This window comes from Puma concolor, chromosome B3, assembly GCF_028749965.1.
Source record: "Puma concolor isolate L17-30 chromosome B3, mPumCon1.1.hap2, whole genome shotgun sequence".
NCBI classification, from domain to species: domain Eukaryota; kingdom Metazoa; phylum Chordata; class Mammalia; order Carnivora; family Felidae; genus Puma; species Puma concolor.
The window spans coordinates 22,619,865-22,646,623 of NC_141672.1; the positions used below are offsets into that span (position 1 = coordinate 22,619,865).

Genomic DNA, 26,759 nt, shown 5'->3' on the forward strand with positions numbered 1-26,759 from the left:
ATGGTGAGAAAGTCAGTGCAGAAAAGACAAAAATCCCCTATCACAGGTCCCACCCCAGGAAACACAGTTAATAGTTTCTTGGAATCTTTTTCGAGGAAAATTTAGCACCTGCATCTACAAATCTATATTATGGGGATCTTTTAAATATAATTTTAGTTAAATATAAAGGATTATACCGCATGTTGACTTCCTTCGTAGGTAAGTAGCAGTCAGGAAATTTCAGGAGTAACTTCTCTTAAGTGACACCTAAACAAAGTATTATGGACTAAGAACATAACTTTAAAGTTCAAGTTCAAAAGTGTTAAATATTTAGTGAAATCCTAGTTGAAAAGCATTAGTCATTCAGCTATTAAACGCTTCAATTCCTGCCATCTCCAGCTAGATGAGGGAGGAAGTGAAATAACCCTGCTGTCATGAGAACAGGGCTGCCATCACTACAGATAGGTGACAAGTGCTGAGAGACTGATTGCCTCCCCGTGGCCTTCCATTGTCCCCAGTATTCCTTGCAAATCTTTTCTGTGAAAAGTGGTTGGAAATGCATGCATTCGATTACTGATGGAAAGGAAAGGAACCCGGCTAGACATTCTTTATCATCTACTGTCATGAAATAATAACTCAGTTCCTGAGACACATTATTTTTTGAATTCTTAAAGCCTTTTTATTTAAGCCATTGCAAAACATTCCTAAAACCAATTATTTTAATAAGTTCTGTATTCGTCTCTGATTTGTGATGCAACTTTTTCCTGCTTCCTTCTCTGACATTTTAGTGATCGTAATGATTTTTATATTATTCTCATTAAGATTCGAGATCTGTTCACCCAGCTTGACATGGACCAGCTTTTGGGGCCTGAGTGGGACCTTTACCTCATGACCATCATCGCTTTGCTGTTGGGAACAGTTATAGCTTACCGGCAGAGGCAGCACCAGGACATGCCTCTACCCAGGCCCCCAGGGCCACGGCCAGTGCCACCGCAGCAGGAGGGGCCACCAGAGCAGCAGCCACCACAGTAACAGCCACCGTGTCCAGCCTTGATCAGTGACAACCAAGGAAATTGTTTGCTGAGAACACTTGCATTTGATTTAGGACTTCGGATCAGTGGTCACCTCCTGGAAGAGGCACAAGGAAACATTGAATTCCTAAAGCTGCTTAGAATCTGATGCCTTTATTTTCAGGGATAAGTAACTCTTACCTAAACTGAGTTGAATGTTTGTTTCAGTGCCGTATGGAGTAACAACTCTCAGTGGCTTTACCCCTCCCACCCCCCCATTTTTTTTTCCTGGAAACATGTGAGACGCAATGTCTGCTGTACCCAGCTGTCTTTCTTGGGTCCTTTTGGTCATTCTCTCAATGTGCATAAGTTCTTCTATCAACCACCTTTAAGGTCTTGTGCATCAACACTAAAAACTGATCACTGTAAAAAGGAAAAACCAGTTAGTTGCAAGTTTAACCTTAACATGTTTGAAAGTCTGAAAATAGAACTTGCCTTTTAAGTAAAAAAAAAAAAAAAAAAAAAAAAGTCTTCAAAGTGTGTCAGAACTGCAATAACTGAGAAACTTTTACCAATCCACGTGCAAGTATACGTATTCAACATATTATTTTAAAAGGGAAGGCTGGGAGGTTTCTTCTTACTGGTGATTGCCACACTTGATACGGTACTTGTGTCCTTCAAAGACTGAAAGTCCTGTTAAAGAGTTTTACGTGAACTTCACTTCTCTGGAACGGAATAGATGAAACATTGTGAACTGACTCCTTGAGCTAACATGTGAATTTGCCCCACCTACTCGATGTAATTTGCTTGTTTGTTTTGAGTATACAGAGCCTTGATCCGGAAGCCAGAGGATGGACTAAGTGGGAGAAATTAGAACAATGCTAAAGAACTCTGGGTGGGGTACCAAAATGATAGACACACTTTCCTGAAAGATGAAGCATTTGTTCCCAGGGTTTATTTTACTTTGCATTTTTTTATTGCAAAAGAACAGTTTGCACCCTCCTGAATTCTTTAAATTTGAAATATTATTGCAAAGATGTGGCATACAGTGACTACCATTATAAAACTAAAACTCTGAGAATCTAAGATGTAAACTCAGTGGTTGAGGAAAGCCAAAGCCTGTTTATACTGTTCAGGTAGATTTTTACTTCTGCAGTTTTATATTACAGTAGAAAGTCAACCACTTTGTTAGCTGTCCTGTTCACCACCCTCCCACTGTTGACGTTAGGAAAATCAAGGCCATTATACTTCAGAGTCTGGTTAAATAGCGTGAAACACAACAACAAAGAAAACCGAGGATTTCACATACCATACAAATGAAGAAATTTAAACCGAATTTGTATTTCTTTTTACTATCAGATGGTGGTATTCACCAGCCTATGTCTAGTCTGAGACTACATTAGTATCTGAGCAGGCTTTCTATGCCTACTGACCTCAGTCTGTTTATATTAACCTTTATACTCTTTCCGTAGTCCCTCATCTGCCAGAAAACTTGAAAGAGTTTATTACCTGTAGAGTTGTAAGACTTTGGGTTTTGAAGTTGGGATTGTATTTAGAACTAGATTTAAGTAGTCTGTAATGAACACGAAGGCTTTAAATGTGAAGTTGTGTGCTTTTCGTGTGTGTTTAGAGTATTCTGAGAAACCTGGTAAGCAGATTTTACCCCCACCTGTTGCTTCCAGTTTGAAGAGGTGGCCACAGAGGGAACCATATGTATAAATGCATATCTGAAAGGTAGGAAATGCCACCCTCAAAAACATCCCCTTGCTTTGGGCAGCTCTTAAATATTAAGACTTCTTTGATCTCTTACACAGAGAGAGAGAGATCTGAGTGCAGTTGGTACAATATGTTGGTGTCTTCACCACTGCGTCTTCTCACCCTTCAAAACTGTAATTCACGGTAGCAGCCACATTTCTTTTCGAAAGAACTGTTGTAATTTATTTAAATGCTTAAAAACCCCTCTAAGGTGAGTAAACAACCGTTTGTTTCCTCTACCACCCACCTGATTTCTCCTTTAGCAGCATTTTTATCTCTAGCTTTACTTCCCTCCATTAGCACTCTGAGAAGACATTTCATAAAACAGTGTGCACTACCTAAATAAAGCCAGATGGGAAAGCGCAGTCTTGTTCTTCATGCAATAACAAACTTCCTGTTAGTTTACAACTACTTGCCATTTCCTTTTTATTACTAATATTCTAACCCTTTTCTTGGCCTTTTCCCCCATCCTGCCAAACCCTTGAGTCATTTGCTACTGGAAATTTGAACGGTCTATTTAAAATAACTTAGTTCCTAGATGGCTTTGTGACTTCAGTCCTTACGACTGTCTCAAAACACTCTGCTCCCTTTTTCTTTTCTGTTCACGGGACATAATACCTAGGCAAGTAGGAACTGGGTTTGGTGTTTCTCCTAAAATAATGCTCAATACTTACCTAATCAAATGGCATCCATTTGAATAAAATGACAGTAACTAAAGCTAGTTAATGTCAGTGACATTAAACTAACTCCAGAATTCAGGAGTTTTAATGTTAGAACTTAGAGTTAGCAGATTGAGCACAGCTTCATTTCTCCATGGTAGCCTGTCTCCTGACCCCTTTAATAGCCTGTCTTCCTGCCATCAAAGGTGACGACAGTAGTACTCCACTTAGCTTATATTCTCCTGTGCGTGTGCTTTGTGGTTAGCCAACTGTTCCAGAGTTTTGAGACCATTCTTCTTTTTTATGTCACAGAAGTAGCATTGGTGTTTGGGGTTGTTTTGTTTTGTTTCTTTCTGTGGTTGAATTTTTTTGTTTCTGTTCTCTGAGTAAGGCTTATCTCATTTTTGGTTAATATTCAGTGTCACAGAAAAAGTAACTCCCCCCCCCTTTTTTTTTCAAAATTCATTATTTAGCACTGAAATGAGATTAACTTGGGAATCGTTTATCTTGATACTCTTGAGGATTTGTTACCCTTGTGCATATAAGGTTAATTTGTGAAAGTTTTACTGCTAAGCTGTTCTGTCTCTGTACCATTGGAAAGTTGTAGAAACTCTACCATGATCTGACCATGATCTGATGCTTTATTTAAGGAGCTGCTGTTGCCTCCTGGAAACTTAAGTATTTTGTATAGGGTTTTTTTTTTTTTTCCCTTGCTTCGTTTTTCCCTCTTTTCTTTGCTGCTCATATTTGTTCTTCAAACCGGTGTTTTGGAAGTATGCATGCAAGCCTGTAAATGGAGACCACAGCTCTTCATGTGTGTAGCATGTGTATTACTGTCTAGCCCCGTCTGCAAAAAAACTTCCCTCACAGAGGTTTGGACTAACATTTCACATGCACATTTCAAAACAGTGTCAGATAAACAGCCCCTTCACCTGCCAAGAAGAGCAGAATGGGCTACTTTTGCCCCGAGGACAGCCAGTATTTGTTCTGGAAGTGAGTTTAATACGTGTTGCACCACATTATGACTAGGAGAATGCAAGAAATAAAGCAAAAGAAAACGATTTTCATGAAAATCTTTTTCCTCAGTCATTGTTCTCCACTATAAATGAAAATGGAAAATTTTTGAACACCACACTGTCTGAGGCACTACCTGATTTTTAAATGTGTGGCAGTCATTGAAAAGCAGCTAAATTTCTCCTGCCACTAGGTAGTTCAAGAAAACCTAAAATACCCCAAGTAAAAATGATTTGTGTTTTAAAATGACTGTTTGCACCAGCAAAACTCTGATTTTGTGTGCATGGGAAGGATGTCTTGGCTATGTGCAGGCAGTCCTCTTTACACGCACTGTTTTTCCTGTTTGCAATGACAAACACGCTGACACTAGTCTCTTTGATTTAAAAAAAAAAAAAAATCATAGTGTCGATTCGATCAAGGTATAACCACTGTCAATACTTAGGAGAAGCTTAAAAAGACCATAAGCTGGCATTGGAAGGAACACCATGGTAGACTTTTTTGTAAATTTATTTTGTATTTAATTAAATACGGTATAAAGGCTGGTGAAGTGTAATATAATTGTGTAAACAAATCCTGTTAATAGAGAGATGTACAGATTCGTTTTGTACTGTATCTTGAAACTTGTGAAATAAAGACTCCACCTCTGGTTATCCTGTATGCTGTAATGTGCCATGACCACCTTTCCAGTCAGACTCTTTGTTTTTTGGTTTTTTTTAACCTGAATGATTCAGTTTTTAATGGCCCTTTCTGGAATTTTAGAAGCTTCTGGGAACATTGATTTGGAGTAGTTTGAATCCATCTTTCATTTACTTTTAACTCCCTAAATTCAGATTTTTAAAAGTTGAATTTTGCCCTAGGGACAATATGAATATGTTAAGAAATGTTACTTTTTTTTTTTTTTTTACATTATAAAATCGCCACCATACGTCTAGTTACCATCTGGCATTATATGAAGTTATTACAGTGTTACTGGCTATGTCCCCTGTGCTGGAGGTTACATCCTCATGACTTATTTATAACTGGAAGTTTTACCTATTTTGCCCTATTACCACTTTTTAAGTAACCTCTACTCCCATCATGGGGCTTGAACTCACTACCCTGAGATCAAGAGTCACATGCTCTACTGACACAGCCAGGTGCCCCCTCCATTACCACTTTTTAAATCTCTGAGATCTTTGACCTGAACCAGCCTGTGATACATAGTGAAATGTATCTAAAGTGTATTTTATGCATTGCCCTGTCCCAGAAAGTTTTTGAGAGCTTACAGAGCCTCACACAATGATAAAATTTACATAGATTAAGGTGAATCTGAGTAAAGAGGAAGTAAAGAGGAGTCACTTGGTACCCAAAATGCATGTTAGAAATGAACTATGCAAATCTGGCCCTAATTTTGTAGCAGCCAACTCAAACAGTAAATTGAGCCAAAATGTACCAGTTTAGGGGCATCGGATCCTTGGATAAAATGTCTGGATGATGCAAATTGTGGCAAGTGAGAAATTGGATCTCAAATTTTGCTTCTGGGAATGCAATCAGCCACCCCACATGACCTTGACTGACCTTGGCTATAATTAACGTGGGGATGTTGGACGTCAGAGCTGTAACATCAGGGGTTTGACCATGCAACTTGGGGGTGATGCTTATTTAGTGCTTAGTCTCTCTCACAAGTCGTTAAAATGGGTCCTTGGTCTGCAACTGGGTGAAAACAGCCTCGCTCCTTTAACTTCCTTTATGATACTATACTAATTTTGATTGATTATACTAGCCCTGACATTTGCCAATACTATGTAACAGCATATACATGAATATATGCAAGTAAATAATTAGAAGCAACTACTTTAGTAGAAACTCAAAAAAGCATGATTTTTCTTACTTGTTGGATATTTTTAGGCAAGTAACAAAGAGGTTTAGAATGTGTCCGTTCAAAAGGAGGTGCTGTGGTGTTACGGGTTTCCTATTTTTCTTCCTGCGTCATTTCTGCCACTACTTGGAAAGTCATCGGGTTAACCTTATGATTGAATCCTGAAAATTCTACCAACCTTATAACTTACTGTTAGTATTACATTTTGAGCAAAACTCTTGATCTTCCTAGTGTCCACATATTTTTTGGGGGGGGAGGGGGGTCTGGATTAATTTTTTAAACATGATCTAGTGTTAATGCTGAATTGTGTATTAAACTCTTAAAACCCCACATACTTTTTTCTCATATAATGTGAGTGGAATGTGGCCAGTTACTTCAGAACATTCGTATAAATTTCTTCTGTTGCTGCTGAATGCATTTTCCTTTTGCCTTCTTCCTACCTCTCAATAGAACTCTGTTAATTAGCCTGACAGGATTGAAAAGAATGTCTCAGAAGTAAGTGCTAGGTATGAAGTTCAAGTATCCTAAATAAGGATTCTTAACTTTGAACATAAAGCCGTCATTGATGTTTTGCATGATTCAAGATTTAAATGTGAACAACAGAAACTTCCGTTCTTGGAAGCAGATTTATTTCAAGATCTGACAGCACAGCTGTGGGTTTCAGAGTCGCACATCTGGGTTTCCCCACTTGCCTCCCATGCCCTTGCCTGTAATCTTTTTTCCTTAGAAAAATTTCATTCGTTAGTGTTTTTGTTCTAAATGAAATCTTTTGAAACGAGTAGAAACTAATCGTGCTTGTGCAAGGGAAGAGAGGGAGGGGAGGTCAGGGAATCACCCAGCCCCTCGCTTCCCTTAGGTCCTCATAAAGAATTTACTTGAATTTTTCCAACCTATACAAATATGTTATTTTCTTTTCCATACTATTTGGAAAATGTTCTTTGGTGACATCTTAGATGATGCCCAGAAATTTGCTGCCAGAACACAGAGGTGAAAACAGTGCGCTGTTTGTCTACGGTCCCTATTTTGACTCTCAATGGAATAAGTGTGGTAAGTGGAACTGTCTACACTGGAGCAGTGAGCCGTAGCCTCTAGTATTTCAAAGGCAAAGGGGAAAAAAGTAATTGAAGAAGCCTTAAGTTTGTTTAATTGGTATCTGTATCTCCTCACTCATTTGAAACGTAAAAGCAATTAAAACTACATAACTAATTTACCTGATGCTTTGTGTCCTCAGGTTTGCTAAACCGAAGATGAATCTAGTAGGTCTCATAGACACAGGAAAGCAGGTTAGAAACGGGACGTTTATGCCGTAAAGCAGTGAAATAATAGAAGGAAGGCCTAAGAGCTAGGATGAAACCCCAATCTTAATTACAGAAAAATTAAGTTGCATCCCAGAAGACTTATTACTATGACTAATAAAGGGACTTCTTACTTGTGAGTCATTGTTCTGGTGCAAGTCATGATGACGAGTGGGGACAGATGCAGAAAGGAAGGGTTCCCCACACAACCTGCATGCCCTGCAGGTGGGGCCTTGCATTCCTGACAGGTTCTCCCATTGGGTCTCCCCAGGTGCCCAATCCCTTCAAAGAAGAGATTAGTGATCAGTCCTGACTGCACTGAATGGCCCTGAAATGCCAGGGAAGAGGGTAAGGATGCCGTCACCATCACCAGCATAAGGGGGAAGGAGACTATAGGGAGCTCTTGTGTCCACAGCTAGTGGGTGGCCTGGGGCAGGCCACTCACTTTACATATGCACCGTGAGAGGGGCGCCAGGGATGGTCCCTAAGGTCCCATCCAGACTTTGGAGGTCTTAAATGCCAAAAGTAATTGAATTAACTTATTTTTCCACTGACACCCAGCTCTTACAGGACTTCTCAGTAGAAATGACATATTTCACTGACCTAAAGGGTTTGGCTCCAGAGAATTTATGGGCAAAGTTATCCTTTATGTTAAAAAGATCCGTCTTGGGGCGCCTGGGTGGCGCAGTCGGTTGAGCGTCCGACTTCAGCCAGGTCACGATCTCGCGGTCCGTGAGTTCGAGCCCCGCGTCAGGCTCTGGGCTGATGGCTCAGAGCCTGGAGCCGGTTTCTGATTCTGTGTCTCCCTCTCTCTCTGCCCCTCCCCCGTTCATGCTCTGTCTCTCTCTGTCCCAAAAATAAATAAAAAAATGTTGAAAAAAAAAAATTTTAAAAAAAGATTCGTCTTCCCTCCCCGCTCACTCTCTCTCTCTCTCTCTCTCTCTCTCTCTCTCAAAAATAAACAACTATTAACAAAATTTATTAAAAAAAGATCAACCTTAAAGTTTATAACATAGGATTTTGTTTTGTCATTCATGCAACACCCTTTATTAACCACTATTTCAGGCACTGAAATGTACATTGAATTTAAAGATGAGTAAGAGAAGGGGCACCTGGGTGGCTCAGTTGTTTGAGCGACGACTCTTGATTTAGGCTCAGGTCATGATCTCATGGTCGTGGGATCAAGCTCTGTGTCAGGCTCTGCGCTGACAACGCAGAGCCTACTTGGGATTTCTCTCCCTTTTTCTCTGCCTGTCTCTCTCTTTCTCTCTCTCTCAATGAATAAACAAACAAACTTACAAAAAAACAGTAAGATCAGGCTCTTGTGCTCTGGGGATCACTCCCAATCACCATTTGATTAACTGACCACAAAATGTGACTATATAACAGGCCCTGAGTGCTTTACATGCATTATTAATCTCAAATACTCCACGATGTTGCTACTATTTGTATCATTCCCATTTAACAGATGAGGAAACTGAAGTCTAGGCTAAGCAGTTTGCTCAAGGCTGCTGAGCTAGTGTAAGTTATAAAACTGGAATTCAAATGAGAGACTGTCTTAGCTATCAAATTCAAGCTCTTGAGTAGTGTGCTATGCTGTCTCCTCAGTGCAGCATGGGGGTGGTGTATAGTGGAGATGTGAACACGCTGCTGGGTGGGGGGTGGGTGGACAGGAAAAAGTAACAACAAGACGCACAACGTTCTTCAGTGCGCCTCAGCCTTGTTCTGGTTCCTGCTAACATGCTGTTCTATTTTCAGCATGTGTTGCTAAAGCAGTGTTTGCAGGCATCTACTGCTGCTTTACAAATGTAAAGGCACAAAAAAACATCTAGAGCACATGGAGGTTGGCTCGTGCCTGTTCCACCTGTCTGGGGCTTCTGCTGGGGTGGCTTGAATAGCTTGTTTGACATATTCCAGAGCCAGCACATCCAAGACTAATCCTTCACTCATACCTGGTGCCTGGGCTAGGATGGCCAGAACAGCTGGGCTCTGGCTGGCCTGACCCGCTCCATGTGTGGGGGTCTCAGGGTCACGAGCATCCCAAGAGCCCGGGGGGAACTGTAAGGCTTCTTAGGACCTGGCCTTGAAAGTCCCAGACAGCATTTCCACTGCATCCTATGGGTCAGTGAGTCACCCAGGCCAGCCCAGATCTATCGGGTGTGGCGCAGAGGAGAAGATGCCACCTCCTAATGGAGAATCAGCTGGGTGGAGAGAGAGGGAAGGAAACGATGGCAGCCATCTTGGAGACAGGCATCTACAGTCACACATTTGTTCTTCGCGGCATCAGCAGCCTTTGAATTTAATAAATACTCTGTTATGGAAATACCAGCAGTTGACCTGCTTCTAGATAACTTCTCTGTATAAAACTCCTGCTATTAATTATGGGAAAACAAGGGGACACGATGAATCAGACATCAGGCCCATCCTCAAGGACTGCATTTAAAAATGGCCTCCAAGGGGCACCCGGGTAGCTCAGTCAGTTAAGCATCTGACTTCTCTCAGATCATGATCTCACAGTTTGTGAGTTCAAGCCCGGCATCTGGCTCTGTGCTGACAGCTTGGAGCCTGGAGCCTGCTTTGGATTCTGTGTCTCCTTCTCTCTCTGTCCCTCCCCCACTTGTGCTCTGTCTCTCTCTCAAAAATAAATGAATGTGATTTTAAAAAAATGGCACCTGGATGACTCCATCCGTTGAGTCTCCTGCTCTTGATTTCAGCTCAGGCCATGATCTCATGGTTCATGAGTTCAAGCCCTATGTCCGGCTCTGTGCTGAGAGCACAAAGACTGCTTGGGATTCTCTCTCTCTCCCTCTTCTCTCTGCCCCCCGACCCGTGCTGCCTCCCAAAATAAATTTAAAACCAATATTTTAATGGCCTCCAAGAGCTTCTCACAACCAAAGCTTCTTTCCCCAATTCCAATTTTTAAGAGCTTCTAATGTAATTGTAGATGCTCCCACCTGATTTGTCTACAAATTTAGCACAAGACCTCCCACATCTACTTTCCTGAAACAGCTGAACTGGTGAAAACAATTAACAGAGCCAGTGTAGATGAGTGTGTTCCTGTGCAGCGTTCAGACCAGGCTTGGTTCAATTCCTTGCCTATCCCCCGTTAATTTGGGTACGCCTGTTATGCATCCCCCCGTATTTTCCCTTTACAGCACTTCTTATCATTGATTATTCGCAGAGGTTGTCCATTCTAGGTCTCCCTGCTGGTAAATCCAAGGAAGACAGACACCATTTCCCTCGTATTCACCAATGTGTGCCCAGAGCTTGGCATGATGCCAGACACACAAATCAATTCAGTTAATGTTGGAATTCGTGGATGGACTTAAAAATAACATTGTAAAAGATGATGAAGATCCAGAGTCAGCTCTTGAGAACACTTGCTTAAATGCCGATGTACTTGAAGGGTTTATTAGTGTGTGATTTACTCACTTGGAGTAAGATTCCCCTGTTCCCCCTGCTCTGTTCTCCCAATTGCCACCCAAGGAGGAGAAATCCCTACTAGAAAGCCACCCTTAGGGGAGGGAAAGCAGTGGGTGCTTTCACGGGCTGTGGAGGCCCCACAGAGGGGTGGCTGTGCTCCAGACAGAGGGCTGGAGGACGCTGCACTGAAGGCAGCCCTTTGAAGTGATGGAGCCCTTTGCGAATTGAAAAGCAGAAAACATTAGTACAAAAGCCACAGCGCAGCCCGTGTCCTCTGCCTGGGACCGGTGCTCCGAGGGTGTACAGTAAGTTGTGTTGGGTTATAATGTAACAGCTCCAAGTCCCTTCCGCTGTGGTTTAATTGGTATTCTACGGCTCTCACAGCTAATCATTTAAAATCGGATTCTTTCCTTGGAAAATTAAGACTTCGTTGTTACCACAAGATCCACTAGAGGGCGCCCAAGGGCCACACCAGAGGAAAGGGGGCAGAAGTCTTTTCTGGGGAAAGTCTGAGGAGTCTATCCTCTTGGCTTCCCCCAATAAAATCAGAACTTTAATAATCGCACCAGACCAGCACTGTGAGTTGTGAAGTGTCCACAAAGCTTTCTTGCTTCTGCCACCTAAAATATTTTACTGTAGCAGGTTCAGTCGTGCTTCCCAAAAAGACATTTTCATATCTTCACCCTGGCACCTGTCAATATGGCCTTTTCTGGAAAAAGTTAAGAATCTCGAGATGAGATTATGGATTATCAGGGTGGGCCCTGAGTCCAGTGACAGGTGTCCTTCTGAGAGAAAGACAGGAGATTTGACGCAGATAGAAGAGGGGAAGACAGAGGAGTGAGTCCATGGGAACTCAAGGCAGAGATTGGAGTAATGCAGATACAAGCCAGCAAGCGCCTGGAGCCACCAGAAGCTAGAAGAAGCCACAGAAGAATTCTCCCCTAGAGCCTTGGCGGGAGCACAGCCCTGCTGACACCTTGATTTTGGACCCCTGGGCTCCAGAACAGTCAGACAATAGATTTCTGCTGTCTTAAGCCGCCATGTTTGTGGCAATTTGTTACAACAGTCCAAAGAAACCATTACAATCACCCTATACCGTGTATTCTCAGTGAGGATGACATGGCCCCCAAAGGGGAGACTTTTTTTTTTAAGTTTATTTATTTATTTTTGAAAGCACATGAGAGGTGGAGAGAGAGAATCCGAGGTGGGCTCTCCACTGACAGTTGGAGCCCAATGCAGAGCTCGAACTCGCAAACCATTAGGTCATGACCTGAGCAGAAATCTAGAGTCGAGAGCTTAACTGACTGAGCGACTCAAGTGCCCCCAATTTTTTTTTTAATTGGGGGAGGGAGTATGTGAAAAAAATCTTAGATATTACAATGGGTTGTCACCTCCATAGGACCACAGTGCATACACAGAGTGTGTGTGTGGCATTAAGATTGTATTCATGGGGAGCTGGGAGGAAGACGATTAGGAGAAAAATAACCTAAAAAAAGTTCCATTGGGGAATGATAGTTTTTGAGAAGTTGAGAATCCTACCCTAACCCCTATGCTGCATATACATCAGTACTGCTTTTACTTGCTAAGATGACGTCTGGAAAAATTAATGTAACAAAACAAAAAGAAAGAAAATTAAAAAAAAAAAAAAAAACAAACTAGAACCTATGAGGTTTTCCCCCCTCAGAAAAAAGGATTTTATTGTATTTTTTAAAATGTTTATTTATTTATTTCGAGGAGAGAAGGGCACTGAGAGAGGGAGAGAGAGAGAGTCCCAAGCAGGCTCCACACTCAGCATGGAGCCCCATGTGGGGCTTGGTCCACGACTGTGAGATCATGACCTGAGCTGATATCAAGAGTTGGACACTTAACTGACTGAGTCACCCAGGCACCCCTATTTTATTTTTTTAAAGTAGGCTCCACACCCAATGTGGGGCTTGAACTCATGACTCTGAGATAAGAGGTGTGTGTTCTTAGAATCTCCTGCTAACTAGAGTAATGTCTCCCGTCTTCTCCAATGGATGATATTTCTTTTGTATGAGCCAGGCAGCCATCCCATAAAAAGTGTTTTAGACTCTTCCCTCTTTTCTAGCTCCATAAGTACACATAATCTGCAGGTTAGGCACCCAACGTAACACTGAAAAATCAAGCTCACTGTCCTTGAGAGAGACACACAGTCCAGAGAGGGGACAGACCAGGCCATACTTCCAACTCAGTGAGTAAGGGGGGTGATGGAGGTGTGGCCCCGCCGCTCCTGGTTGGCAGAGGGAGGTGGTAGTTAGGGGGCTTTCTGAAAGAAGAGCTGGCGTGTAGAGGACAGTTTGGAGTCAGCCAGGAAAGGGGGAGCTAGGGGCTGCAGGCGGAGGAGACACCCCTGTCTGAAAACAGATGCTTCCTCCGCCACCCTCTTCATTCCTGCTGTTACCATGTTGGTTAAGACCTTCCAATCTACCATTTAGCATCTCCATGCCATCTCTGCTCCTCTCCCCTTCGATCTCCGCTGTATACCAGACTAATTCTTCAAACAATTTACAACACACATTTTATCTGCTCAAGAACCCTCCATGGCTCCCCATTACAGGCTAAAGCCCTCCCCGCACTTGCTGCCAGAATCCCAACAATTTGGCCCTTCTTACCTCACCTGTCTCCCATCTAACCAATCCTGTGTTTTCACAGACACAGGCACGCTAGAGGTAAAAATATTTTCATATTGACACTATTTCTTTGGCTCCAGCTCCCCCCTCGCTGTGAGAACCCTGGACCCATCGCAAATTCCTTCCATTTAGTCTTAAGAGTCTCCAGGCAGGCTCAGACATGGTCTTGGAATCTCCTGCTAACTAGATGATGACTCCTGTCTTCTCCAGTGGGTGCTACGTCTTTTGTATGATGTGGGCCCCTGCCCCCAGGTGCTCTGGGTTAGTCCCCGGGAAGAATGTGTCCCTCAGCCCCATCCATTCACTGGCTCCAAAGCAGCTTCACAGTGTGCTCCCACTGTGAAGAGAGATGTTCAAGAAGCATTTCGGGCAGTTTTTTTTTTTTTTTTAATTTTTTTTTTTCAACGTTTTTTTATTTATTTTTGGGACAGAGAGAGACAGAGCATGAACGGGGGAGGGGCAGAGAGAGAGGGAGACACAGAACCAGAAACAGGCTCCAGGCTCTGAGCCATCAGCCCAGAGCCCGACGCGGGGCTCGAACTCACGGACCGTGAGATCGTGACCTGGCTGAAGTCGGACGCTTAACCGACTGCGCCACCCAGGCGCCCCTCGGGCAGTTTTATAGTCACCCTTCAGACTCTCGCAGGAAGCTGGGACACAGAGACATAGACTAAGGTCCAGACCCTAGGCTGTACTTAGATTTGTCTTCTCCTCCATCTCTAGTCCGTTGTCCTTAGTACATATGTTTATTTTTCCAATGTTTATTTATTTTAGAAAGAGAGAGAGAGAGAGTGGGGAAGGGGCAGACAGAGAAGGAGACATAGAATCTGAAGCAGGCTCCAAGCTCCAAAATGTCAGCACAGACTCCGATGCAGGGCTCGAACTCACGAACCGGGAGATCATGACCTGAGCCAAAGTCGGATGCTTAACCGACTGAGCCACCAGATGCCCCTCCCTGGTACATATCTTCATGCTTCAACTGCTCTCAGTGAATTCTTTCCCATGAAGATCCTGACACAAGGCAGGATCCTCAGCAAACACAGCTTAGATTCTTAATCTGAGGCCCCCCTGCCTCTGCACATCTGGCTCTCAAGGCACGCAGGTTGAAGAGTTCCTTTACCTCCACCCACAGGTATTTTTCCGTCCTCCACATTCCTCGTATTTATCGTCTGGGCCTCTCTTTGTCATCAGTGCTGTCTCCTTGACACTCTTGTGTCGTTTTCTTTTGTTTTTTAAATGAATTTTTTTAGCGTTTATTCATTTTTGAGAGAGAGAGAGAGAGACAGAGGACGAGCAGGGGAGGGGCAGAGAGAGAGAGGGAGACACAGAATCCGAAGCAGCCTCCAGGCTCGGAGCTGTCAGCACAGAGCCTGACCCCGACATGGAGCTTGAACTCACAAGCCATGAGATCATGACCTGAGCCGAAGTCGGACGTCTAATCGACCAAGCCACCCAGGCGCCCCTGTTGTGTTTTGTTTTAAAAAACACTGAGGTAGCAGAGGACAGAGGCTGTCTGACAGCAACCGGACAAGTCGTCCTGTCTACCTGGCTTTGAATACAAGGACACAGGACACAAAGACCAGCTCCCAGGGGCCCAAACATTACGCCACTTCCTGAGACCTCCTTGTCCTGTCTTTCCTTCAGTCTTGTTCCTTCCACGCCCTCGAGAAGCTGAGAAGCAGATAGAAGCAGGCACTTGTGGGTGTAAAAGAATTTCGATCTAAAATAGAGCCGGAAGAAACAAAATGGAAAAAGGTCCCACGTGTGCCCTCAGGAAGACAAAACTTGAGGACTAAGAGACAGATTTCCCAGAGGTGCCCGATTTACAGAAAAGTGATAGTGTTGGAATTTTCTTGGATGATAAGTTGATCAGGGGTTGTCTCCCATCAACCTTGGCAAGCTTTGCCAGACGTGTGAGCAGGAGCTGACCAGATCGGGTTGCTCCCACAAAGCATGCTGACTTGAGCCTTGTTTGTGTGACTGGACTAGTTTTGTCTGCTCAGGAAGCTTTCAAAGCTGGTTTCCATTTTTTTTTTTTTTTTTTTTTTTTTTTTTTTTTTTGTTACTTGAACTGAGCTCTCCTTTCTTTCCATACCCTTCCCACAAACACGGCTAGCCCAAACCCTCAGCAGACTCGCCCACAGTTCACTTGTCCCAAATTGCAATTCCTCTGCTCTTCCTGAATAAACTCATCTTTCTAAGGTTGCCTCAGTTTACCTCTTTGTGCACAGGAAGTGAGTCTCGCTACAGGTAACTTACAAGGGGCGGGGAGAATGTCTGCCATTTAAGATGTTCTCATTTTCCCAGTAAGAATCTCCAGAGCCTCCCAGAGCCTCTCAGTGTTGTTTTAGCTTGCATTCCTGTTATTTTTTTTTTAATGTTTATTCATTTTTGAAAGAGAGAGAGGGAGGGAGGGGAGGGGCAGAGAGAGGGGGAGACACAGAATCTGAAGCAGACTCCAGGCTCCAAGCTGTCAGCACAGAGCCCGATGCAAGGCTCGAACCTACGAACCTTGAGATCATGACCTGAGCTGAAGTCGGACGCTTAACCGACTGAGTCACCCAGGGGCCCCAGCTTGCATTTCTTTTATGAGTGAGACTGACCATCTCCATGTATCGGAGGTCACATGCAACTCTCTGTGAACCATTACTCATTTCATTTGCTTGCTTTTTCTAGTGGGATTGTTGATCCTCATTGATTTCTATGAGCTTTCTATATATTAAGCAAGTTAACCTCTTGCTGTAAAATGAATTCATTTAGAGAATAGGCTGGATGGTGGAGAGAGCGAAGGTGGGAGGCAGCTCAGCCTCCCCATACTGTCCTGGGCAGTTCTCGCCCTGAATGTGCATACCTCACTCAGGAAACATGCTCTATGTCAATGAGACCCTCCTCCCTGGAAGGCAGCTGGCGGCCAGCAGGTCTCCTGGAGCAGGTGTCATGGGCAAGGTAGGGGTCCTCCCCCTCCCTCCAGATGTACCCTCCCTGAGAGGAATTCTTCATCTGGTTGCATTTCATGGGTGTTTTTAGCATTTTGGTGACATTTACTTGCCCCTTGTGACCTGAGGGATTCCCCCCCACACCCCACCGCCACCCTCTGGCCAACCCTCCAACCTGGCTCTGCTCCTGATGAACAAAAAGAATAGACACAGGTCAGAAGCAGGAAGCTGGTTCAGCTCCAGGAAGGCTGGGCAAGGGTTGGCAATCATTTGTGAGGAGAAAAACAAGTGTGATGGACTGAGAAAGGAAACAGCTGGGTGTGGTGAGGGAAATGCCCCCTCCCCCCCATATGTGCCACAGAAAGGGAATCCAAAACAAACAAGGAGGCTCACATATGTGTGAGTCCCATATGTATTCAGGGGATAAATGCTGTGTTAACCAGCCCTGAAGTGGAAAAGGACTCACAAGATATTTTTTTTCAATTTGAGCTTTGTTGAGGTAAATTGCCATATAAAATTCTAAGATATTTAGGGGCTCCTGGGTGGCTCAATGAGTCGAGCATCCGACTCTTGATTTTGGCTCAGGTCATGATCCCAGGGTCGTGGGATGGATCCCCACATCGAGGTCTGTGCTGAGTGTGGGGCCTGCTTAAGATTCTCTCTCTCCCTCTACCCCTCCCCTGCTCATGCTTTCTCTCTCTCTCTCTCTAAAATAAATAAAATGGAAAAAAAAGTTAAAAATCTGAATGCAACAGCATTTATACTTTTTGGTGGATCTCCTTTAAACACTAGTGCTTGCAAAATTAGTAGGGTTCCACTTTTGCATCACCAAATGAAGGATTCTCTCAGTAGCTAGATTTAAGGACCCAGCAGAACAGCAAGTGGCTTTTGTCTCCATTTTCTATTCCTACAATGTAGGAGTAAGATTTTATCATCGCAGGGTTTTCCATCACACATCCACACTACAGAGAAAACTCTGTGTGGAGCCGCAAATGGAGCTCCCCAGACTTCCATTCTCATCTCTTTGCCCAAGCACACAGGTAACTCCCAATGGCCAGATGTGGCTTGTCCCCATTGTTGTTGACACAATGACTTTTCACACTTGCCACAGTAAACTCTGGGTAAAGAGTCCCTGCATGATTTGGTGAATATTCTGCAGTCAAAATTCCCCCCCAAACACTCCTGCCTTCAATGACTCGCTTTCTAGGCATGGAAAATCGTAAGCCAATGAGGAGTTCCTTACACGTTCAGTTTGCTGGATCCTTCCCCTTTCTGTCATTAAGGTTGTCACCTATCTGGATGAAGCTTCACTAAGCTCTTCTCTAAATTTAGTCACCAGGTTGCCATCAACAGGTATTGAGTATTAAGTATGGATTCATGAACTGAGTACTGGTTCCACTCTTAATAGAACCCATGGCTTAGTCAAAAAGCCACTACTAGAGCATTTTGTTGACAATTATATAAAATCATGAGCAAAATCCAAAAATCCCATGGAGATCGCTGACATTCTTTTCAGAGGGCATGGAAGCACTATGAATATGGTAGCTTGTCTACAGCTATTAGCAGTCAGCAGTGGTGACATCATTGTGTTGGTATTGTTGTCATACCACCTTGAATTTGTCAATGTTCGATTTTTTTTTTAATACTTAAGAATATGGTCTTCAACAATATCTCAGAGCTGCCACCTTAGCTTTGGTGGAAGGACCCAGATCTTTCTCTGGTCAATGGACCCTGGCCAAAAGTGGAGACAGAATCTGAGGATCTGTGGGTGGAGGTCAGGATGTGGTCCTTCCTGCTGAGGTGTTAAGGTTAGTGGAGGTTGTGGTGGGTCGGGAGCATGGGTCCAGTAGGGAGGGAGAGGTCATAAGGGGTGGGTGGGACCCATAGGGTTAGCAGAGAAGCTGACCTCGATGGATCTCTTTTGAGTGATGGAGGACCTAGTTCCCCAAGTCAGCCTGCTGCAATCATGGTTAATGAAAAAAGGGGGTGCAATGTGGCTCTGTCACCAGGAGCCTAAACTTCTAGTCGTCCAACTTCAATAGGTACCAGTCTGAAGCCATACCACTTTCTTCACAAGGGGTCTCTCATTTTCATCATCCAATAGGTCTGGCTGGTGCCCCAAACCCTTAGAGACTATCAAACTGTAGTCTAACATTTTTTTTAATGTTTTTATTCATTTTTGAGAGAGAGAGAGCACAAGCAGAGATGTGGCAGAGAGAGAGGGAGACACAGAATACGAAGCAGGCTCCAGACTCTGAGCTGTCAGCACAGAGACCGACATGGGGCTCAAACCCACGAACCATGAGATCATGCCCTGAGCCGAAGTCATACACTCAACCGACTGAGCCACCCAGGCGCCCCTAACATTTTTTTTTTAAGTAGGCTTCATACCCAGTGCAGAACCCAACACAGGTCTTGAAGTCACAACCCTGAGATCAGGATCTGAGCTGAGATCAAGAGCTGGACGCTGAACCAACTGAGCCACCCCAGTGCCCCTACAAGACAATTCTTATCAAATTAGTTGTCAGTTATCATTTTGATCTCCAGAGAAAAATAGCTAGCTGTATACTTGACAACTGGAAATCTTCCATTCCTTTGCTGCTTATGAGAACTTGCTCAAATCTCCAAATGGAAGCAGAATTAGATTGAAATGTAATATATTTTAGATTTATTCTGTAAATAATGAAAAATAAATTTATCATTAGGCTGTGGAGCAGATCTCAGAATCCTACTACAAAAAACTGACCCATCAGACAGCTCTAAAAGTCTAGCTAATTGAAATAGCCCAGCTGTTGAATATGAAGTATTGCCCCTGTCACTCTGTAAAGATCAAAGCTCTAGGCCCACCTGTCAACTAGGAGAAGCAGGGTATTGATTGACAGCCTCACTAGGGGCTGTGCAGTTGTGGGGGGATTGGGGGGAGGTAAGGAAAGGATTTTCAGTGGGAGAAATCAATAGATTCCATTACAAATGCCATATTTATTTTGTGCTCTTAAACCATCTTTTCCCCAGGCAATCTACAATATTTTTTCAAGTGCCCAGAGTGTCCAGAGCCATAAACTAAGACTTCAAGTATTTCCCCTAAGGAGTTGACAGCCTAGCTGGAGTATAGGCACATTAACACACCCATTAGTGAACTTAAAAACTGATAAATGACCAAGTACAATCATACACACTTTAAAAATTAAAAAAGAAGACATATCTGAGGCAAAACCTGCAACTATTCACTGTTTGTGACCGTCCCTCTGATAGCCTGAGACAAAAAGAATCTATTTCAATGATTCCCAACTTCTCCCAGTATGAGGAATAATTTTTTTTAATTTCCATGACCTTTATGTAATAGTCATATTTTTGTATTTTCGGTTCATGGACTAGGAAGGCCCTCAAAGGCATATCTAGCGGCTTGCAATAACTCTGACTTCCACCAGGAGGCATCAGCACACATGTTTTTATTTTTTTTTTTTTTTTTTTATTTTTTTTTTTTTTTTTTTTTTTTTTTTTGAGCAAATCTTTTTTTTTTTTTTTTTTTATTTTTTTTTTTTTTTTTTTTTTTTTTTTTTTAATTATTTATTATTTTTGGGACAGAGAGAGACAGAGCATGAACGGGGGAGGGGCAGAGAGAGAGGGAGACACAGAATCGGAAACAGGCTCCAGGCTCTGAGCCATCAGCCCAGAGCCCGACGCGGGGCTCGAACTCACGGACCGCGAGATCGTGACCTGGCTGAAGTCGGACGCTTAACCGACTGCGCCACCCAGGCGCCCCAGCACACATGTTTTTAAACACCAGTCTACCGAATGGCTTACTGTTCAGATTCCATTGAGGATGCAACTTCTAATAATTCACTTAATTTGTTACCAGGTCTCTCTTCACCATTAATGTAAGAATTGACTTTGAATAACTGTCATCGAGAGATCTGTGGGATTAAAAAAAAACATAGGCCCTGAAATCTGAAGACACGATTCTCGTTTCACCCCTGTGTTGGTGGCTCTGTGATCTACACAAGTTATCGACCTCAAGATGAAACACTGGGCATCATAGTAACCATGCCCTGCCTTCTTCATAGGGTTGTTATGAAGAGACAATGTCTTTAAATTGTTCTTTTAAATGTGTATTCATTTCCTGAAAAGGAGAGAAAAATAGAGCAGGGGAGGGGTAGAGACAGGGAGACACAGAATCCAAAGCAGGATCCAGGCACTGAGCTGTCAGCACAGAGCCTGATGCCGGGCTCGAACTCACGAGCTCAGAGATCATGACCTGAGCCAAAGTCGGATGCTTAACCAACTGAGCCACCCAGGCACCCCTGAAGAGACAATGTCTCTAACTTGAAATATTATTCGGCTTACTCTTCTGCAGAAACCTCACCCCTCAGTTAACAATAATGAATGTTAAGTGCCCCTTCATGGATAAGTAGATTGTGGCTGCTATATAATTGTTTGTTTCTTGTCCCCTGTAATTATCCCCCCAGTAAAATAAAAGATCTAGATCTGCACTTTACTATACAATAGCCATTTGCCCCATGTGACTGCTGAACACTTGAAATGTGACTAGTTTGAGGTGAGGTGAGGTGTGTTGTCAAGTGTAAAATTCAGACCAATTTTCAAAGATTTAACATATCAGCTTAAATAAAAGATATTATTAAAATGAGCATGGGTACTGAAAATTTTATTTTATTTATTTAATATAATTTATTGTCAAATTGGCTTCCCTACAATACCCAGTGCTCATTCCAACAAGTGCCCTCCTCCATGCCCATCACTCACTTTCCCCTCTCTCCCAACCCCCCACGTTACTGAAAATTTTAAATGATAAATGTAACTCACATTATATTTTCATTAGACAGTGCTGGTCTTGACTATGCAGGTTTTCAGTTTCTCTCCTGCTATGAGGTTCCATGTTTCAAACATAAACACTCTGAGATGGGAAGAGAAGTTCCAGGGAAGCTTGGTACTTAGGTATTCTGCTCCTGGGAAACTATCCTTCAGAAACACATGCGTAGGTGCCTGTACAATATGCAGATGTTTGTAGTATTGTGTATAGCTTGAAGAAAATACTGGAAACAACCTAAATGTTCAATGATTGAGGATTGGCAAATAAACAATGGTACATCCTTATGTCAGACATGTGCAACTATTAGAAAGACAAGACATTTTGAACCATAAGAACCACCTGAAATGTTGCACCTAAAACCAATACAATGTTATGTATCAATTATATCTCAACATAAAAAATTTAAAAATGAAGTAATCTCTATACCCAACAGGGGGCTCAAACTCATGACCCTGAGATCAAGAGTCGCATGGTCTTCCAACTGAGCCAGTCAGGCACCTCTAAAATTTTAAAAATTCAAAAAAAAAAAAAAAAAAGGTCCGCCTTGGTGGCTCAGTCAGTTAAGCATCTGACTCTCGGTTTTTGGCTGAGATCATGATGTCACAGCTCGTGATTTCGAGCCCTGCATCAGGCTCCATGCTGTCAGTGCAGAGCCTGCTTGGGATTCTCTCGCTCGCTTGCTCGCTCTCTGGCCTTCCCCTGCTCGTGCTCTCTCTCTCTCTCTTTCAAAATAAAAAAATAAACTTAAAAAAAATTTTTTTTAAAGAACCACCTGAGACACTTATTAAAACTACAAATCTGTAAGAACTTCTCAGGCCTCTTTCTGAGAAATTCTGACTCAGCAAGTCTGGGGTGAGACTCTGTTTAAAAAGTGTCCCCAAGACATTCTGATTTCCAGACAAGTTGGAGACGCACTAAAATAATTTGTGTGTGTATATGTGTATGTATGGAAAATATAACCTAAGATAGTGTTAAAAAATATCACATGATGATTTCTGTTTATAAAACAGTAGTACGTGTGTGTGTAAATATACACATTTTATGCACAGCAAAAGGTCTGAATGGATATGAGCCCAATGGCTACCTGTGGTCGCCTTTGGGCAGCATAAAGGGGAGAGGAGAGTACTTTCCATTTTCATTTGTGTGCTCCAACTTTGGTTTGTTTATACATCATTTAAAGGGAGGAGGAGAACTTGTGATTTCATCAGTTCCCAAGTGTTGAGGAGGGAGGCAAGGGCGAGGCTGCCAGCTGTGCTCACAGACGGGCCAGCTGGGGTCCCGGTGCAGCAGAATCCTTCCCAGGAGCCGCAGCACCCCCCCCCCCCCCCCCCGCGCTCCTCCCGCCCCAGCCCTACGGCTCCCGCCTCGTGGGGGCTCTTCTCCCTCCGCTGCCCGACCGCAAGGGGGAGCCCGAAGCCGACTAGAAGGAACGACTGGGGGAGGAGGGCTTCCCAGATCGCAGCTCGCCCAAAAGCAGAGCCAGGGTGGTGAGGTCACCAGCACAGCTGCGAACTATTTCAAGGAAACAGGTGGCGGCTCAGGGCTGGTTCTAGGCTGGGAGTTTGCTGAGAGAGGCCTCTGGAAGGGCGACCTCAAAGCCCAGCCATAGAGCCTCTGTTGCTGGGAAAGGGGAGCGCCGGGTGACCCGGGAGCCTCAAGACCCTGCAGCTATCCCCCACCCCAGGGAAGGGCTGTCTCAGCCCTGGTGGCACACGCAGTCACTAGGGAGTTTTGGCAGTCCTGTGCAGAGTTGTACCCCATCAAATTGGAATCTCTAGGACCGGGCCTTGGAATCAGCATTTCAAGAGCTCCCAGGCGATCCCAATGTGCAGCCGAGGTGAGAGACCACTGGCCTTACCCTTGCAGTTAAAGTCCCTGGATATGCAGCATCCCCAGGAAGTCTGTTAGAGATGCAAAGTCTCGGACCCTATTCTGGACCTAGTGATTCAGAACTTTGTACTTCCCCAAGATCCCAGGAGATCTGTGGCTCTTTAGGGTTTGGTGAGGCTAGGAGATTGAACACACTGGCTCTGGGGGGCTTGCAGAAAGGTGTGGAATGCTACCAAAGCCCTTGACTCCCGTGTGCCCCTCTCTGAGCCTCATTCTCCTCACAGATACAATGACAATAAACACTCTTAGATCCTTGTAATGATTAAGCTTGACAATGCCTGTAAAGTGCCTGGTCCTCAGCACTGGGTAAATACGAGCTCCTAGTTAGGATCGTACCGTTTTTCATCCTGAAACAGAACCCGTTCAGTTGGCCAGCCTGGGGTGAGCATGTTCTGGCCATGCTTCTTGTCCAGTTCATCCCCCCTCCCACCCCAGCATCAGATGTCTTTTCCCTCTAGGGACTCAGACTCGGAGACCAGAAAGCCTGTGGCTCAATCCAGATGGTTGGTCTCTGATTCCAGAGTTGTTTTTCCTGTTGAAACCATGTGATTGCTCCATCATTAGAAAAAGAAAAACAATAAAAGGGAGTAGGTTCTTGTAATTGCCATGGAAGCTGCAAATGTGAAGCTTTTCTGGGCCAGCCGGAGAGGGGAAGGGTTTGGGGAAGGTGTTTGCCAAATGTCCGCCTGCCTGGGCTTCTTGATTGCAGATTAACCCCAGACTGAGAGGCTGAGAAGCTGTGTGAAGGCCTCCCTGATGGTTTGGGGAACGACATGCTGATAAGGACAAGTCGTGGACAATATCAAACAATGCTGTGCTTTCGGGAGTAACACAGTTTCATCCAACAATGGTACTGATGTTTTGGGTTTGTTTTTTGTTTTTTTTTTAAGAACTGTTCGTTCACTTAACAAACATTAATTAAGCACTTTCTGTTTGCCAGGCATTGCACTATCTCATTTAATCATCGAAATTACCCCCTCGAGGCTGGTATTACTCTAATTTCATAGGTAAGAAAATAGGCTCAGATGTTTTGCTTGAAGGCCAACCAGCCGCTGAATGACAGATCGTGGATTCAGACGAAAGCTCTCCTGGGTCCACAGCCCACTCAGGTTCACTTTAGGTGACGGTTGCGGCTCTGGAAGCTGGAGCTCCTTCCAGTTCAAGGTGGGATTGTTTGTTATTCTTAGCATGTTTCCCTCCGGGTGTTTAGAGGCACCGTCTCCTGCAGTCCTCTGCCAGTCCCTTCATCCGCTGAGAGGAAGGGGGTCCATTCCACTCTGAACCACAATTCTGTATTTGTCTGCAAAATACAAGAGTTTCTAAAGCATTCCCCTTAGTCTCTTTCACCTTTCCATTGAAGAAACACTTACTGAGAGCGTCAGGAAATACACAGATGACTGAAAAGAAGACATGAGTCCTGTTTGAGAGACTGGAGCAGGAGGGAATGAGCTCTGGCCTGGGGGCAGTGGAGACCGAGCAGCAGTTTCCTGGGGCCAGAGGAGACACTTCAAGGGGGACGGCACAGTAATGGCACAAAGACAGGGCGTGTTTCTCTGTGCTTTTTTTTTTTTTTTTCCTCAGTCGCCAAAATGCAGGCCCCTTGAAATAAAAGCCAGTTGGGATTTTTAAGAACATACTTTATTTTGAATTTTAGATGGATTCAAAATTACAATGTTAATAGCATTGAATAACTTCTAACACATGTGCCAGCCACGATCCTAAACACTTGATGTACCTTAACTCATTCACTCCTCACGAGGACTCATTTTACAGATGAAGAAATGGAGGCACAGTGAGAGGCTAAGCAACTTGCCAAGCATGACAACTTGTATCTGTGACACGAGTGAGCCAGGATTCCAACCCAAGCCTCCTGGCTCCCAGCTCTGTGCTCCTACCCACCTGCTGCTATCTTGTCTCTCAAATGCCAGATACCCTAACATATCAGTGCAGTCCCTGTCAGTCTCCTTTTGAAAATGCCTTCTTGTAACTTATTCCTCGTGCAGAGCAGGGCCGTCATCCAGGAGATCTGTAGCTCTGCGACAAATATCTGTGTAGTAAAATAGGAATAATTGTTACTATTTATCAGGTACCCACTATGCGTCAGGAACAATGTTAAGTATCTCCTCATTTAATGCTTACCCAAATCCTCTGATGTAGGTATATTATTACCCCACTTTATAAATGTGGAACTGAGGCCCAGAAACCAAACTAGCATCCCACAGCTGGGAGAAGGCAGAGCTGAATGTTAATACCAGGTCATCTGAAATCAGAATACTCCCTCTCAAAAATACTCCCATGGTGCCTCTTCATCTTGGTGGAGGTGGTGGGGGGTGGGGGGAGTGTCACTTAGCTTTCTTCCTTTTTAGTTTTCTTATATTTCAAGTGAAAGTATTAAAAATAACTAATATCTGTGTGCACTTGTATAGGCCACAAAGGAGTCTCAGGGGCTCAATTTCATTTGACCCTCCCAGCAACCATATCAAGGTAGAAAACATCTTCCAGCCAGGTCTTCCCTTGAACCCCATAGAATTCCTAGAATGCGATCGCTTTCAGTGTGCACCACACTCCTACCTGCACACACTGCCCCCCAATGGAGAGGAGGGGGTGGATGAGAAGAGCCCAAGGAACATCCATCGCCTGCTACATGGCTGAAGACTGAGCAGGGAGGGCATGATGTCACCACATTGGTCAGAGACAAGACAGGACCCCACCCAGAAGGGTGTGCTGGCGTTGTGGAGCAATGGGCTGGAAATCTCCAGGAGGACATAGGTGTGAGCACTCCTGGAAACCTGGCGGGAAGCCCATGGAGAGGCTGGGGTAACTGCCCTGGGTGCCAGCACAGAGTGAAGAACGCCTGCCCCCGCCCCAGCTGCCCTCAGGTAGAGCAGAGGCAGCACTGCAGTTGGAATATGGCCAGTCAAGACCAGCGCGTGGGCCCACATACACAGCTCAAGCCAACATGTGCAGCCCAGAGCCCTAAATTCATCTTGTGTAAGATGTGAGAGTCGCCCCAAATCGGCAGGCCAGCACCATTCTGGCAGCCCAATCTTGTGCGATCCTGCAAATTAAGTGACACACGGGCCAGTGAGGCAGTCTGTGCTACAGGTCACCCTCCAGCCACATGCAACTAAAAAGATCCCATGGGTGTGAATCTAAGTAGCTCTTCAGGGTCTCTGGTCAAGTCCATGTGCAGAATAGAGGGTCCAGGAGTGCCCACACCAAGAAGTGGTAATGAGGGGAAGAGGCACATCTGGGTCCCAGCCTCGGCTCAGAAAACCCCACCTAGATAGCACTGTTAGCCCCAGCCAGTCTGGGGCACAGAGAAGAAAATTGTGGAGACGGCCAGGGGCCTGGTTGCCTGCCTAAGGGTGTCACTGCCAGTAGTGGTACATGGCAATGTCCTCCTCACAGTTATGGCTGGCAGAGTCCCAGACTGTGCTAGTTCCTCCAGCCTCTCTTGC

General features: G+C 44.2%; 1 protein-coding gene across 1 annotated transcript in view; it reads left to right on the top strand.

Moving 5' to 3' along the window:
- Positions 1-5,067, top strand: part of SEL1L (SEL1L adaptor subunit of SYVN1 ubiquitin ligase) — a 53,583-nt gene extending 48,516 nt beyond the window's left edge. Inside the window, exon 21 of the mRNA XM_025918923.2 lies at positions 802-5,067. Within this exon, the coding sequence (XP_025774708.2) occupies positions 802-1,011 (210 nt within the window). The 3' untranslated portion in view covers positions 1,012-5,067. The remainder of the gene's footprint in view (positions 1-801) is intronic.
- The last annotated feature ends 21,692 nt before the right edge of the window (positions 5,068-26,759 follow it).